Source organism: Synchiropus splendidus, chromosome 13 (genome assembly GCF_027744825.2).
Source record: "Synchiropus splendidus isolate RoL2022-P1 chromosome 13, RoL_Sspl_1.0, whole genome shotgun sequence".
In the NCBI taxonomy this organism is placed as follows: Eukaryota; Metazoa; Chordata; class Actinopteri; order Syngnathiformes; family Callionymidae; genus Synchiropus; species Synchiropus splendidus.
This window is the reverse complement of record NC_071346.1, coordinates 17,681,850-17,694,461: the sequence shown is the minus strand read 5'-3', so window position 1 is coordinate 17,694,461 and position 12,612 is coordinate 17,681,850. Positions and strand designations below refer to the sequence as shown.

Genomic DNA, 12,612 nt, shown 5'->3' with positions numbered 1-12,612 from the left:
GTGACGTGGTACGGCAGGTTGACAGACTTCAAATGTCAACAGCAAGATCATCGGAGCATGGGTCAGCACACACTACCCAAAATCGCCAGCCAGATGACTCATTAAAGGCATCAAAGTCTCGACACAGAGTGTGCGTTGTTGTGGCTATCGTGCTGCTTGTGGCGTGTTGTGTGTGCTCACTTTGCGGACCGTGTGGGAACGCAAATGCAAGCATTTTTATTACACGTTTAATGTAAGCTTTGGGACAAAGAGGCCGGTTGTGTGGCTGATCCAGCAAGAACATGTATGTATGTAATATAGAGCATGATTGCATCCATGAATCTTATGCACTGTGTAAACAGACAAACAGATGAGGAATATGAAAGGGACTCAGCCCTGCCCTGTAGCCTTATATTATAAAATTAAACATAAAGGCTCTGCAGCAGGAATATAACTTACCCCCAAGAATGCTGAAAGCGATTGAAGGGACAGTTTTACTCACCTGTGAGTTCTGTTCTGGCCAGAGGGCTGACTCCATAAATGTGACGCCAACCTACCAGGCCTATACAACCAATTCCGGCTATAGATATTTATGATATTAATTTAGAGTTCTGACATTATCTTTCATGAATTTTTTAACATTTTCTTTTCAAGAGACGCTTTGAATAGTGGAGCTTCAATGAGCCTGCAGCTTCCAGAAGCTAACAAAAATGCCACCTACAGTACATTGTTTCTGAAGTTTCATAAGGCACCTGACTCAGAAAAGAGATTGTAGTCTTGGCAAAAATCAAGATAAAAAAGATAGCACCTTAAGACTGGCAATAAGTATGTCAAAACGATAAAGCACTTCAATATGTGGGTACAGTCATAACATCGTGTCCTCAAGTCTCTTGGAGAAAGGTGAGCAGTTGGAGATGTGAGCTGACTGCAGACAATCCACTGCTGATTATTATCAGTAGTTTGGTTAAACAAATGATCATAAACTCTTCATGCCAATATTTGTTTTTACAACAACCCCACAAAACAGATGCTGCCAAGGAGATCCTCAGTGTACTCAGCAAGCACGTTTGATTTGGCCTGCTGTGTTGATTTAAACTTGACTGCAACAGATATAAAGTTGAGGATGGATGATCATCAAAAGCACCCTTCTCTACCTTTATTCAACTTAGTCATGGTATCAAATATTAATGTTTATTAACTCAGGGTGGAGGGAAACAGGCCAGAATAAAACTTACTTGCTTACTTGCTAGCTGTCATTCAGAGGCATGAATTTCAAATGATCGCATTTAGACACATCTGGAGTGGCTAAAAGAAATTTGCTTGCTAATAAAAATGATGACTCCTGTCATCTTGGTAAGATATTGGTGGTCTCTCTCGCTAAGCGCCCTCGAATATTCTAAATTCAGTACGCGCTTGATTTCCGTTTTCTGTCGTCTCCTTTGTACTTGTTCTGTTTCATTTCCAGGTAGATTTCTGCGTGTGACTATTTTGTAGATCTCACCTTTTGTTTTCTCATCTGTATAGTTATTTCCTTGTGTGTGTGTGTGTGTGTGTGTGTGTGCTTTCCACCACGAGCGCTTTATGTTTATAGGCCTTGTGATTAAGTGCGTTTGAGTTCTCCCCGTTTATAGGCTTGATTATTAATTCAGGTTTTTCCCCAACCCTTACGTGTTACTCCCGGTCCGTGTTCTAGTAACGGCGCCTTCCGTTCTTCGTTCCTGTTCGTCTGTGTATATCTCGTCTTTTGTCTATCAAATGATTAATTTTATCTCGTCTCCATGCCTTCTGTGGTCCAGTAATCCTTTACACCTGAGTCCAACCTCAGGCAGCCTTTTACTGTTGAACACGGGATATTGAATAATTATTTGCCATGATGTGGTTGATAAATAGTTTTTGTGTGTGTTTCTCTGGAAGTGAGCCCCTTACAGATGCCTGCAGCTCTGCCTCAGGGGAACATTAGCAGATATGCGGTTAAAATGTGATGAATTTCATGAATTAATTACAAATCTTCTAATGAATTAGACAGCATTAGTGAAGATGTTCTCTTCTTCCTTATGTTGCCCTCATTCTGCAGACAGATTCAGAGATTCAGACGAAACACAATATTCAGATCCAGGATGGCCCACCGACAAAGTGGTTCTCCACAAATCCTGTAACCCACTGAGTCATGTTAAGCTGTCATCTGGCTGTCTGTTTCATGGACAGCGTATGGGTAACGTACCATGTAAGCTTATTTTTAAAACTACATTACTGAATGAACACTTTCACACTTTGCTGTGGGTTAAAGAGACACTTCATCTTTCTAACACTGTAGATAACTAAAAAAGGAAGACCATAATCTGTCCCCTTGAAGAACTCTCCATTTGCTTTTAGTGCACGACTGCCGTGATTCAAAAATGAGCACAAGACTTCATTAAACACAATATTTAAATCACTGAAATAAATCAACTTCTGTGTGTATATATATATATATGTATATATATATATATGGTGAATTATGGGTTTACCAATGTTTTGAACTGCGGTTGAGTGAGGTGTGTGGACAAATGAACCACATGCTTTTTGAAGATGATGTTCATCTTATCAGCGGCCATCTAAACACGCACACACACGCGCACCCCCTCCAACATACACACGTTTGTCTTCCTATCTTAGTGAGGACTGTCATTGACATACATTAACATAATGCTTTCCCCAGCTTCTCACTCTAAACCTAACCATCTAAAACAAATGGCTAACCTTGACCTTTACTCTTAACCAAACTAAACCCCAATTATAAAAACCAAGCTATTTTGCGGTCTTAACTCACAAAGCTAGAAGTACAAAAACACACACACATTTGCATTCCTATTTTGTCAGGAATGGTCAATGCCATAATGCCTTCCTCAGCCTCTCACCCTAAAGCTAGCCATCCAAAACAAATTACTAACCTTAACCAGGACTCTTAGCTATGCTTAAACCCCATTACAATTACCCAGTTATTTTGATGTTTCAATCCTCAGAGGCATAACCTTGTGGGAACTGCCTAAAAGCTCCCCACAAGGCTAAACATCCTCACAAGAAGGTGTGTTACCAAGAATTGATCCCCACAAATACATACGCATATGCTGTACAGCATCATAATATTGCAAATAAAGGAACCTGTTTCACGACAGATGAGCAACTCACTAACACCAGATAAACATCAGAATGAAAATAGCAGTTGAATATTATTATTATTATGAGCAAACTTTTTCCTCAATGGAAGGGCACAAAGATGATGATGATTATTGTTGTTGTTGTTATTATTGTTGTTGTTGTTGTTGTTGTTGTTATCCCCATGAACATTGTTTTGGTCCAGCAACTGCCAGTCGTCTTGAGTTAATACTATACCTCAAAATGTTATGAACATATCCATCATGCGGTGTGCAAGACAGGACCATTCTTCCATCCATCCATCCAGCTTCTATCTCTTGCTGTTGTGGGCAGATGCATAGATATTTCCAGGCTAACTTAGAGACACTGTCTCTGCAGGTCCAGAGTCAGCCCTGGGGCCAACTCTCAATTTAACAAGAAGCATCCAGCTCCGGCCTGCAGAGTACTGTATAGAAGAGTGACAGCAAAGAAAAAGTATCCTGCTGCAGCACTGCAATGTCAGAACACTCCATGCTGTTGCCTGTCTGGAGGCGCCACGAATCATGAAACACCTCTCATTCCAATGAATAAAAGCATTCAATATTTGTCTTCAATTGGAAAGCTGACCTGAGTTTTTTTGATGTTCAGATCCATGTGTCCGCTAAAATGGAATCTTATCTGTGTACCGCCACCACTCCTCAACCTCAAGATAACAAGTAAAAAGCCAGCAATCCTGCATCCTGAGTGGTGCAGAATACAACTTTACTTACTTGCTAGCTGTCATCTGTCTTTTGATTCACATCAATGTCACATCATTTTAATAAAAAGATTGACTTGATACATGTTCTGTGATTTTCAGTTTTATGTTTGCATTGACATTAATCATGAAATAAATCTGATAAATACTGTAACTGCTATAATTATTGTGAGTAGCACTATTTATTTTACAAATAGCCAAACACAAATCAATCTTTTGGTACTTGAAAGGAGACTGAGAGAGCGGCAGGTTAACCTCATAAACGCCCGACAAAGGCACTCGCAATTATCTCCCTGGTCTTTTTGGCTGTGTGGTAAAGAAAGGTTGATAATGGAGTGCAGTGGCAGTCTATTTCCAGTGTAGACAACAAAAGGGAAGCTTCTGCTAACATTGTGATAAGATCTCCCAATGACACTGCCCAGAAATTCACAACCTAAAGCCAGAGAGTGCAACGTCTTTCATACATCAATAAATCATAATTACAGTGTTGCAAAATTTTGTTAATATAATTGAATTTCATTCCTATTACTTTCACCCGCCCAATCCACTGATGACGTAACCCGCACCAAGTACTTAAATCGCAGGGGGGTTGAGGATCAGCACTTAACGCTCCATGACTGCAACCATCCCAGTTCCTGTCCGGGACTCTCAGTCACTGTGGGAGTCAGCAAAAGAGGAATATCAGTGTGGGGGTAGACCTCGAGCATCTTCCGCCGCTGATTGGCTGAACCTCCCGCAAGCTGCCCACCGCAGGAAGCAAGCGCGCTTATATTAAAGCTGAGGAGCGCGCTTCTTGTTGTCCAGGGAGTCGCGCGATTGAGAAAGGTTCAACGCTCCTGCAGATAATTCAGAGGTGAGAGATCAATCCCACCGAGGTGAATAGAGCAACTTTTAACTCTTACAATCTTCGCAGAGAAAGGGTTTTTGAACATTTTCTGAATTATTAAAAAAAAAAAAGTTCACATTTATTTCAGTAAATTGTTCTCGTCCTTTTTCTCTTGCTGTCGCCCGTCTCTTCAGTCCATGGCCGTCACACACGGCAGCTGCGTATGGATGATGCTGGTGAGCGCTTGCCTGTCGCTGGTTGCTGGGAGCGACTGCGGGAAGGAATGTGCACTGTGTGTGTACCAGCTGCTGGGACAGGAGTCAAGAATCTCCGCCTTGGTAAAAATCACTACGTCTTCTTTTTTCTTCTTTATTCAGGCGTTGATCATATCTATTTTCATATCTCACCATTAACCGCCAAACTAGACACCCGAAAATACGTAGCAAGAGTGTATAAAAGCCATATTTGGATTCCACTGCAACTACTGCTCGTTCTATTGATAATAATAACAGCACTAATAATAATAATAGTAGTAACAAATTATTATTATTATTATTGTTGTTGTTGTTATTATTATTATTATTATTATTATTATTATTATTATTATTATTATTATTGTGTCTAATTGTTCTGTCTAAAGTCTAAATATTTGATATAATTCAAAACTAATTTCTGCTATTGTTATTTCATACGATTGTTTTTTGTTTTTTATTTAATTTACAGATCTTTTTTTAACTTTGCACTGACATTATATCTTATAATTTAGTAGACAACAAAACTGCGTCACAGAGAAACAACTTAGAAATAACCCTATAATATTTATTCTTATGTTCACATTGTGTCATAGCCAGTAGAGGGCCCTGCCACCCCCAACCGTCTCAGCCCTGGAGGTACCAATAAGCCCTTGATTCAATTTTCCTGTCCATTAATTCTGTCTTCATCAGCCTGCAGCTCTGAAAGCTCAGCAAGATTGCTTTGCTGTGGCACCCAACAGGATTTTCTGACATTTCCAATAAGTGGAATCCAATGTCACATATGAGGTTGGGAGCAGATTGCGCTGTTAGAATCTTTGTTGTCATCATCCAGCAGCACCCAGGTCATATTGAGTGGATGGATAAGTGTATCTCCTGCAATATCAAAGGCATAGATGTAGATATTCATGACGATCTACAAATCAGTTTTAGGGAGAGATGGACAAGTCTTATGGAGTTGATTTGAACCATCCTAAGGGAGCTTTTGCCTCCACACAACATTGCACATAGCAGGCAAGTGTCTTTCGCTTTGAGTCGTCTTTTTATATTTTATGTCTATGAATGTCATAATTATGATTTCTAATAGTCACAAAAACTATTTCTTAAACGAAATGGTTCCAATTTTAACACAGAGGAAAAGACATTTGAGTGTTTATATATATAAATATATTAATAGTCGCAGGGACTTTATCAGCATGCATCACCATTGACTTACATAGTTTTAGATAGATAGATAGATTTCCATATCAGCTTCACTCCTCCTCAGTTCTCTCAGTTGTATAGTCAAAAATCTCAATCTTCTTAGTCATAGTAAACAGATCATCACCTCTGTTGCATACTCCATTAACTGCTTGGTGGTCAGTAGATTTGTTCAGGGACGGTTATTTTAAGTTGTCTTACAGTCAACACCTTTCAAAGGTTTCCTCAAAATGACAGACAAACCGCAACAGCTACAGACCATAAACAGAACTTAAAGGGGCTCTGTCATGTTTTTCCATTTTTTTGACAGGTGTATGTTCCATATGTTGAGTGCTTGTTCTACTTCATGCCCCAGAGCCACATCATGAGGTTGTATTTTCCAGCCATCCGGATTTTTGTTTGTTTCCCGCTCTTGAATATTGAGAACTTGTTTCACAGTCTCACAGTTTTGAATGCATTTTTTATTCCAAGAAACACTCAATAATGCTAATGGCAGAAGTATTTGCTTGATTAAATCGAGTTACCTATCTGAAACTTAAAAGACTCTCTCCTGCTCATCTCAAAATCATGTTGTATATTAAAGTGGAATGATTAAAGTTTGTCTTAACAAAATACACAAAATAATGTATAGGATACTTAATTAATACACCATTTTGAAATTTTGTCATTGAAATTAATGGGAAGGGATTTTGGCCATGTTAATGGGATTTGAGTCTTCCAGGATATCTAAGGGGCAAAGGTAAAAGAATCATTTGTGGTGTCTAAATTTGTACTTGTTTTGACTGCTGACTCGATCATGGAAGGTAAAATGTGCTCCGCTGTAGAGATGGGATATGATATTTATGTGAGATGAAGTGCAGGACGCCTCAGACTTGAATGTGTTTTGGGGGTTTTTTCGCCATTCCTTCCAGTTCTTTCTAAGACAGATAAAAAGTCATTTGACATCCGTCGTGACAGTCGACACTCCTGTGTGTGCACAGAACAAAGACAAAGAGCTGATAGTGTCAAGTAAACATATTACTGACGTAACCTTCATCGATTTTACATCTACCGATGTTGCAGATCATGACAATTTTGTGTGAACGGTTTGTGAAATTAATGATGTGCCAGCAACACGTGCTGCTTTGTGATAACTGTGCCTCTTCAAGAAGCTGCCCAAGTCCCACTTAGTGGCCTGTGTCCTGCAGTGGTAACTCTGTCATACTTAACCTCTACTCCTCAGTACACGGTTCACCTCTGACAGTCGTCTTCATTGGTTCCACACTGTCTATGCCCTCTTGACCTCTAGATTAGAATAACATACTTCCTTAAACTGTGGTCATTGCATTTATACACTGTTCTGAATTTCAACATCTTGGTTGTTACTTTGTCTTTCCAGACATGCTCGCTGGAGTGTGATGGCATGTTGGACAGCCAGAAGTTCCGCCTATGCCAGGAAATCCTCATGGGGGAAGAAGATACCAATCCTCTCAATGAATCCCCTCATCAGCAGCAGGGGGAGGAAGCATCCAGCAGCGTCACAACCGATGGTCAAGAGTCCACATTGTCAGAGCATCAGCTAACTAAGAAGTATGGAGGCTTTATGAAGCGTTATGGTGGCTTCATGGCACGACGCTCTACTCCAGGAGAGCCACCCGAGAGCCCAGGAAACCAGGATGAAGAGGAAAATATTCGCCTGGAAATCCTGAAGATTCTCAATTCTGCGACTGAGCGCAATGGTGAGGGAGGGGGTCAGGCAGGTGAAGCAGCGAAGAGATACGGAGGTTTCATGCGTCGGGCAGATGGCAATGCAGCTCAGAGTGATCTGCTAGAGGCAGTGTTAGGACGGGGACTGAAAAAAAGGTATGGTGGCTTTATGCGGCGCGTCGGCAGGCCAGAATGGCTTGTGGACAGTAGTAAGAATGGAGGGGTCCTGAAACGTGCATGGGAGAATGGTAGCGAGCTACAGAAGAGATACGGCGGCTTCATGGACTAGAAAGATACTGTGCTGATCCTCAACACGCCCAGTTGACTTGTCTAGCTCCACCATTTTCAACAAATCACCCTGTAGTTTGAACTCGTTTGAATTAATCACTGATTATGTCACATCATCTGTATAAAGTGCTGGTCCCTTAATGATTAAAACATGCTGTTCAGATATTCACACTGATTTTGGCTGCCCTTTTTTATTTATCCATCCATCCATCCATCGTCGCCCGCTTATCCGTTGCCGGGTCACGGGGGCAGCAGCTTCAGGAGGTCACACCAAACGCCCTTCTCCCGAGCGACATCCACCAGCTCCGACTGGGGGATCCCGAGACGCTCCCAGGCCAGCGTAGAGATATAATCTCTCCACCTGGTCCTGGGTCGACGGTCTCGGACTCCTCCTAGCTGGAAGTGTCTGGAACACCTCCAAAGGGAGACATCCAGAGGGCATCCTGATGAGATGCCCGAACCACCTCAACTGACTCCTCTCAATGTGGAGAAGCAGCGGCTCTACTCCGAGCCTCTCCCGAGTGACAGAACATCTCACCCTATCTCTAAGGGAGACGCCTGCCACCCTTCGGAGAAAACCCATTTCAGCCGCTTGTATCCGGGACCTTGCTCTCTCGGTCATGACCCAAAGCTCATGACCATAGGAGAGGGTCGGGACGAATATTGATCGGTATATAGAGAGCTTTGCCTTCTGGCTCAGCTCTCTCTTATGGACAACAGTGCGGCAAAGGGATTGCAATACCGCCCCTGCTGCCCCAATTCGCCGACCAATCTCCAAATCCCTAATCCCCTCACATGAGAACAACACCCCGAGATACTTAAACTTCTCCACTTGACGCAAGATCTCAGTCCCTACCCGGAGAGAGCAATCCATCCGTTTCCGGTTGAGAACCATTGTCTCCGACTTAGAGGTGCTGATCCTCATCCCAGCCGCTTCACACTTAGACGCAAACCGATCCAGTGTGAGCTGTAGGTCACGCGATGATGAAGCCATCAGAACCAAATCATCTGCAGAGGAAGAGGAAGAGAAGAGACTGGATCATCAGGCCACCAAACCGCAAACCCTCCTCACCAGAGCTGCGCCTCGAAATCCTGTCCATGTAAACCAAGAACAGGATTGGGGACAAAACACAACCCTGACGAAGACCAACCCTCACTGGGAATACATTGGACTTGCATCCAAATATACGAACACAACTCCCGCCCCGGGAATACAGAGACTGAACAGCCCTCAGTAGAGAACCACTCACCCCATACTCCCGAAGCACCTCCCACAACCGATCCCTGGGCACCCGGTCATACGCCTTCTCCAAGTCTACAAAGCACATGTAGACGGGTTGGTCATACTTCCAGGAACCCTCGAGAACAGTCGCAAGAGTAAAGAGTTGGTCCGTAGTTCCACGGCCAGGGTGGAATCCGCATTGTTCCTCTTGAATCCAAGGTTCGACTATCAATTGGACCCTCCTTTCCAGCACCTTAGAGTAGACCTTACCAGGGAGGCTGAGGAGTGTGATGCCTCTGTAATTTGCACACACCCTCTGGTCCCCCTTTTTAAATAGAGGGACCTTTTTTATTTATTCTTCATGAAATATTTCATTAAAACAACATGAGGAGGGATGTGTTTGGATGCACATGGTGCATGGCCGTGTAGCGTATGGTGCTTAAAACTGTTGAAGGTCCTAAGATATACTTCATTTGTGAAATTATGCTGGGATATACAGTATGACCTGTACATAGCTTTACAATCCTATATTTAGACTTTCCTGGCATTCACTTTATGCACCACCATATAGTCATATCATTATTATGGTAGTATTAGCTGCTTATGATGCAAAATTAAAAAAAAAATGAAAAGGATCACGTCTTCATGTGTTCAATTTAGTTCTTTGTGTGTGTCTGTGTGCATATGTGTGTGGGTGTGCGTGTGTACATAAGACCACCAACATGGAGGGAAGTTGAGACAACGATAAACAGGCAAGAACAGCATCAGCCCCAGGGCCCAACAGTGTGACTGCCTCTATAGAAACACACCAGATGTCTTAGTATCTTTGTGTCTATATTCCTGCCCAAAGACTCTACAAGATCGAGAAGAACAGCGGCATTAACATTTAAGTACAAAAGGCAGACTTGCTTCTCCGGATGCCTGTGTAGAGTTCAAAAATGTCAGCTCATTGAAGACTTTTTAGAGGGTGCTTCACTCCAGTTTAACAGTGCCACAGGCCATGCTGACCTCAATGTGTTATTGCAGTACTATCAGGGGGCTTCAAAGACTGTTTGATACAAGTGTAACTTCCTTGCTATTATTTGATCTATGTGGTGAATATAAAACAAACCTGCACTCAGAGGACCATGCCGGGCCTGCAGTCATTTTGCTGCCCACCTCAGCCATAGAAAGTTAGGGGGAAACGTCTAGAAACCTGCCGGGAGCCTGCTGGAAAGTGACAAGAATTTGGCTGTCAGCCAGCTGGGACTAGCCCTGTCGTGGCTGCCATTGCAATAAGTTGCACCTATCAGAGACTTGACTTGGTCTTGAGGGCAAATGACTCATGACTCTTGTGATTTGTGATCTCAATCTTGTGATTTGTGCACAATGTTCAGTTTAACATTTCCACTTTTCCCCTGACCGTCATACATAGTGCAAGCATGGGCACCCTGCAGCCAGGAGTGCAGCATTAGCATTCGCACCTGTGACCTTTCAGCTAAATCTAGCCAAATCAATCCACGTGCACCCGAACAGTAAATCAAGCTTCACACTCACTGTCACAATTCTCTTTTTAACTCTAGCATTGCCACATTCTAAATAAATGCAAGTGCCTTCTTAAGGTCCACCATGATACTATAACATCAGATGACTACACCCTTTGCCACTTGGGAGGAACACTCATACTTGTATACATTGTTTTTTTCTGTTTCCAATTTGAGAATTTCTTAATTTAAAATCAAATAACCGGGTAACTTGGTTTTCCTTATAGATGGGATTTCATGTTCTCTCTAGAAAAGATCCTCCACAGCTTCCAGCCATGGCTCTTGGATATGAAACAACTCCAACTTTAAACACTTTCCAAGAACATCTTCTAATGTCTCCAAGCTAATGTGATGAAGTTGGTCTCCTGAATTTAAGTCTAAACCAAGACATTTTATCCAGTTTCTTCGCAATAAACTAGGGCATGGCCCGTCCACCACAACCACCTATAGTTCCACTATGTCCTTATGTTGAATCTTCGCTGTGGCTGCTCCCAACATCTTGATCTGATATCCAGAGCAAGACATAAACAATCCACGTGCACTCAAACTGTCAATGAGGCGTCACACTCTCATACAGATCTAAATAAAGCCCACAGTGCCCTCTTAAGGTCTATCCTGGTATGAACCAATAACATTGGAGCACTACAGTTCCTCAGAAACGTAATGAAACAACGTCACTGCCCGCCTGTCTTTGTTTTCTCCTAGATTGCTGTCACAATTCAGCGATAGCATCAGAGTGCTGCGCATCTGGCTACAGGTGTCCGGCTCATTGTCAGTATTAAGACATATTCTAACAAGCAGGAAACAATTGTTTAACGTAAACTCAGACATGAAAATCTAAGTGCTTGCCACATCCACACATTTCACGCAAAACATGACATCTCTCAAAAGTTTATGTCAAGTCTATTGACTGGTTGAATGATGTCATAGATGATGATGATGTCATAGTTCAGACTTCTATATCCATGGGTAAAGCAGCAGTAATCTAAGTAGGCTGAATATTGGCTGCAAGTCATAGCAAGCTCAATTCTAACTATATGACTTGAGACTTAACTCATGAACAGGATCCATACGAGGTACAAGATATCATTTTCCCACAGAATGCAGAGATGGGTGTCCACTGTGATTCACAAAAGGAATTACAACATGGTATTGAAAAACGGTGAAAAGATACACTGGAGATGGCTTGTTTATTCTGTTAGAAGAAACTCTTGTCTCTTTGTTTTGTCTGATTCATTGATGTGAAAGATGTCACTAGAAAAGGTCTAAGTGCCACACTTCTGGAGAAGTTGGAAAACACAGTTGTGGGCAGTCTTGTGATCATGAGAGCAATAGAAAGGCACATAGACAAGGTGTTCAAGCTACAATGTTGCAACTCAATGACATTGCGCCCCATATAGCAGCACACCCTGAATCTGGTCGTTTCAGATGCGGCTCAATCGCCAGCACTCTCCATTTCCTATTTTGGTGTTCTGCAGAGGTTATACAATCTTTTAAGGTCATCTGTTAACATTTGGCTCTTTTGGAGAAACATGTCACACAGTTAGAAATAAAATCCTTGTGAACAACCAGATGGGAAGCGTGGATTAAGTGTCAAGGTGGTGTTGTGGGAAAAATATATTTTTCTTTATTCACATTCCCATCACAGTGGTGTGTTACTATTTGTAAAAGGTCATACAAGCACTGTTTGCACTTGAGGCCCGCTCATATATAAGTGTTGTTAAAATTCATTTGTTTATTTGTTATTAACACTTGAAGGCTGACAT

The 12,612-nt window shown here is 42.1% G+C and overlaps 1 protein-coding gene across 2 annotated transcripts; it reads left to right on the top strand.

Moving 5' to 3' along the window:
* Positions 1–4,553: 4,553 nt before the first annotated feature.
* On the top strand, positions 4,554–8,378 carry LOC128769436 (proenkephalin-A-like). 2 transcript variants are annotated; one of them, XM_053883150.1, is made up of 3 exons: positions 4,554–4,703; positions 4,871–5,014; positions 7,506–8,376. In XM_053883150.1, exons 2-3 carry the CDS (start codon positions 4,874–4,876, stop codon positions 8,100–8,102), a joined length of 738 nt encoding a protein of 245 aa, XP_053739125.1. In that variant the 5' UTR covers positions 4,554–4,703; positions 4,871–4,873; the 3' UTR covers positions 8,103–8,376. The 2 variants fall into 2 exon arrangements, with proteins under 2 accessions (XP_053739125.1, XP_053739126.1); XM_053883151.1 differs by having other exon boundaries at positions 4,566–4,725; positions 7,506–8,378.
* The last annotated feature ends 4,234 nt before the right edge of the window (positions 8,379–12,612 follow it).

What these genes read in the sequence shown, in the direction of transcription:
- LOC128769436 (XM_053883151.1), top strand. Translation starts at nt 4,874, where the DNA reads ATGGCCGTCACACACGGCAGCTGCGTATGGATGATGCTGGTGAGCGCT. An exon ending in AGTCAAGAATCTCCGCCTTG is followed by an intron (nt 5,015 to 7,505) that starts GTAAAAATCACT and finishes TTGTCTTTCCAG; the next exon opens with ACATGCTCGCTGGAGTGTGA.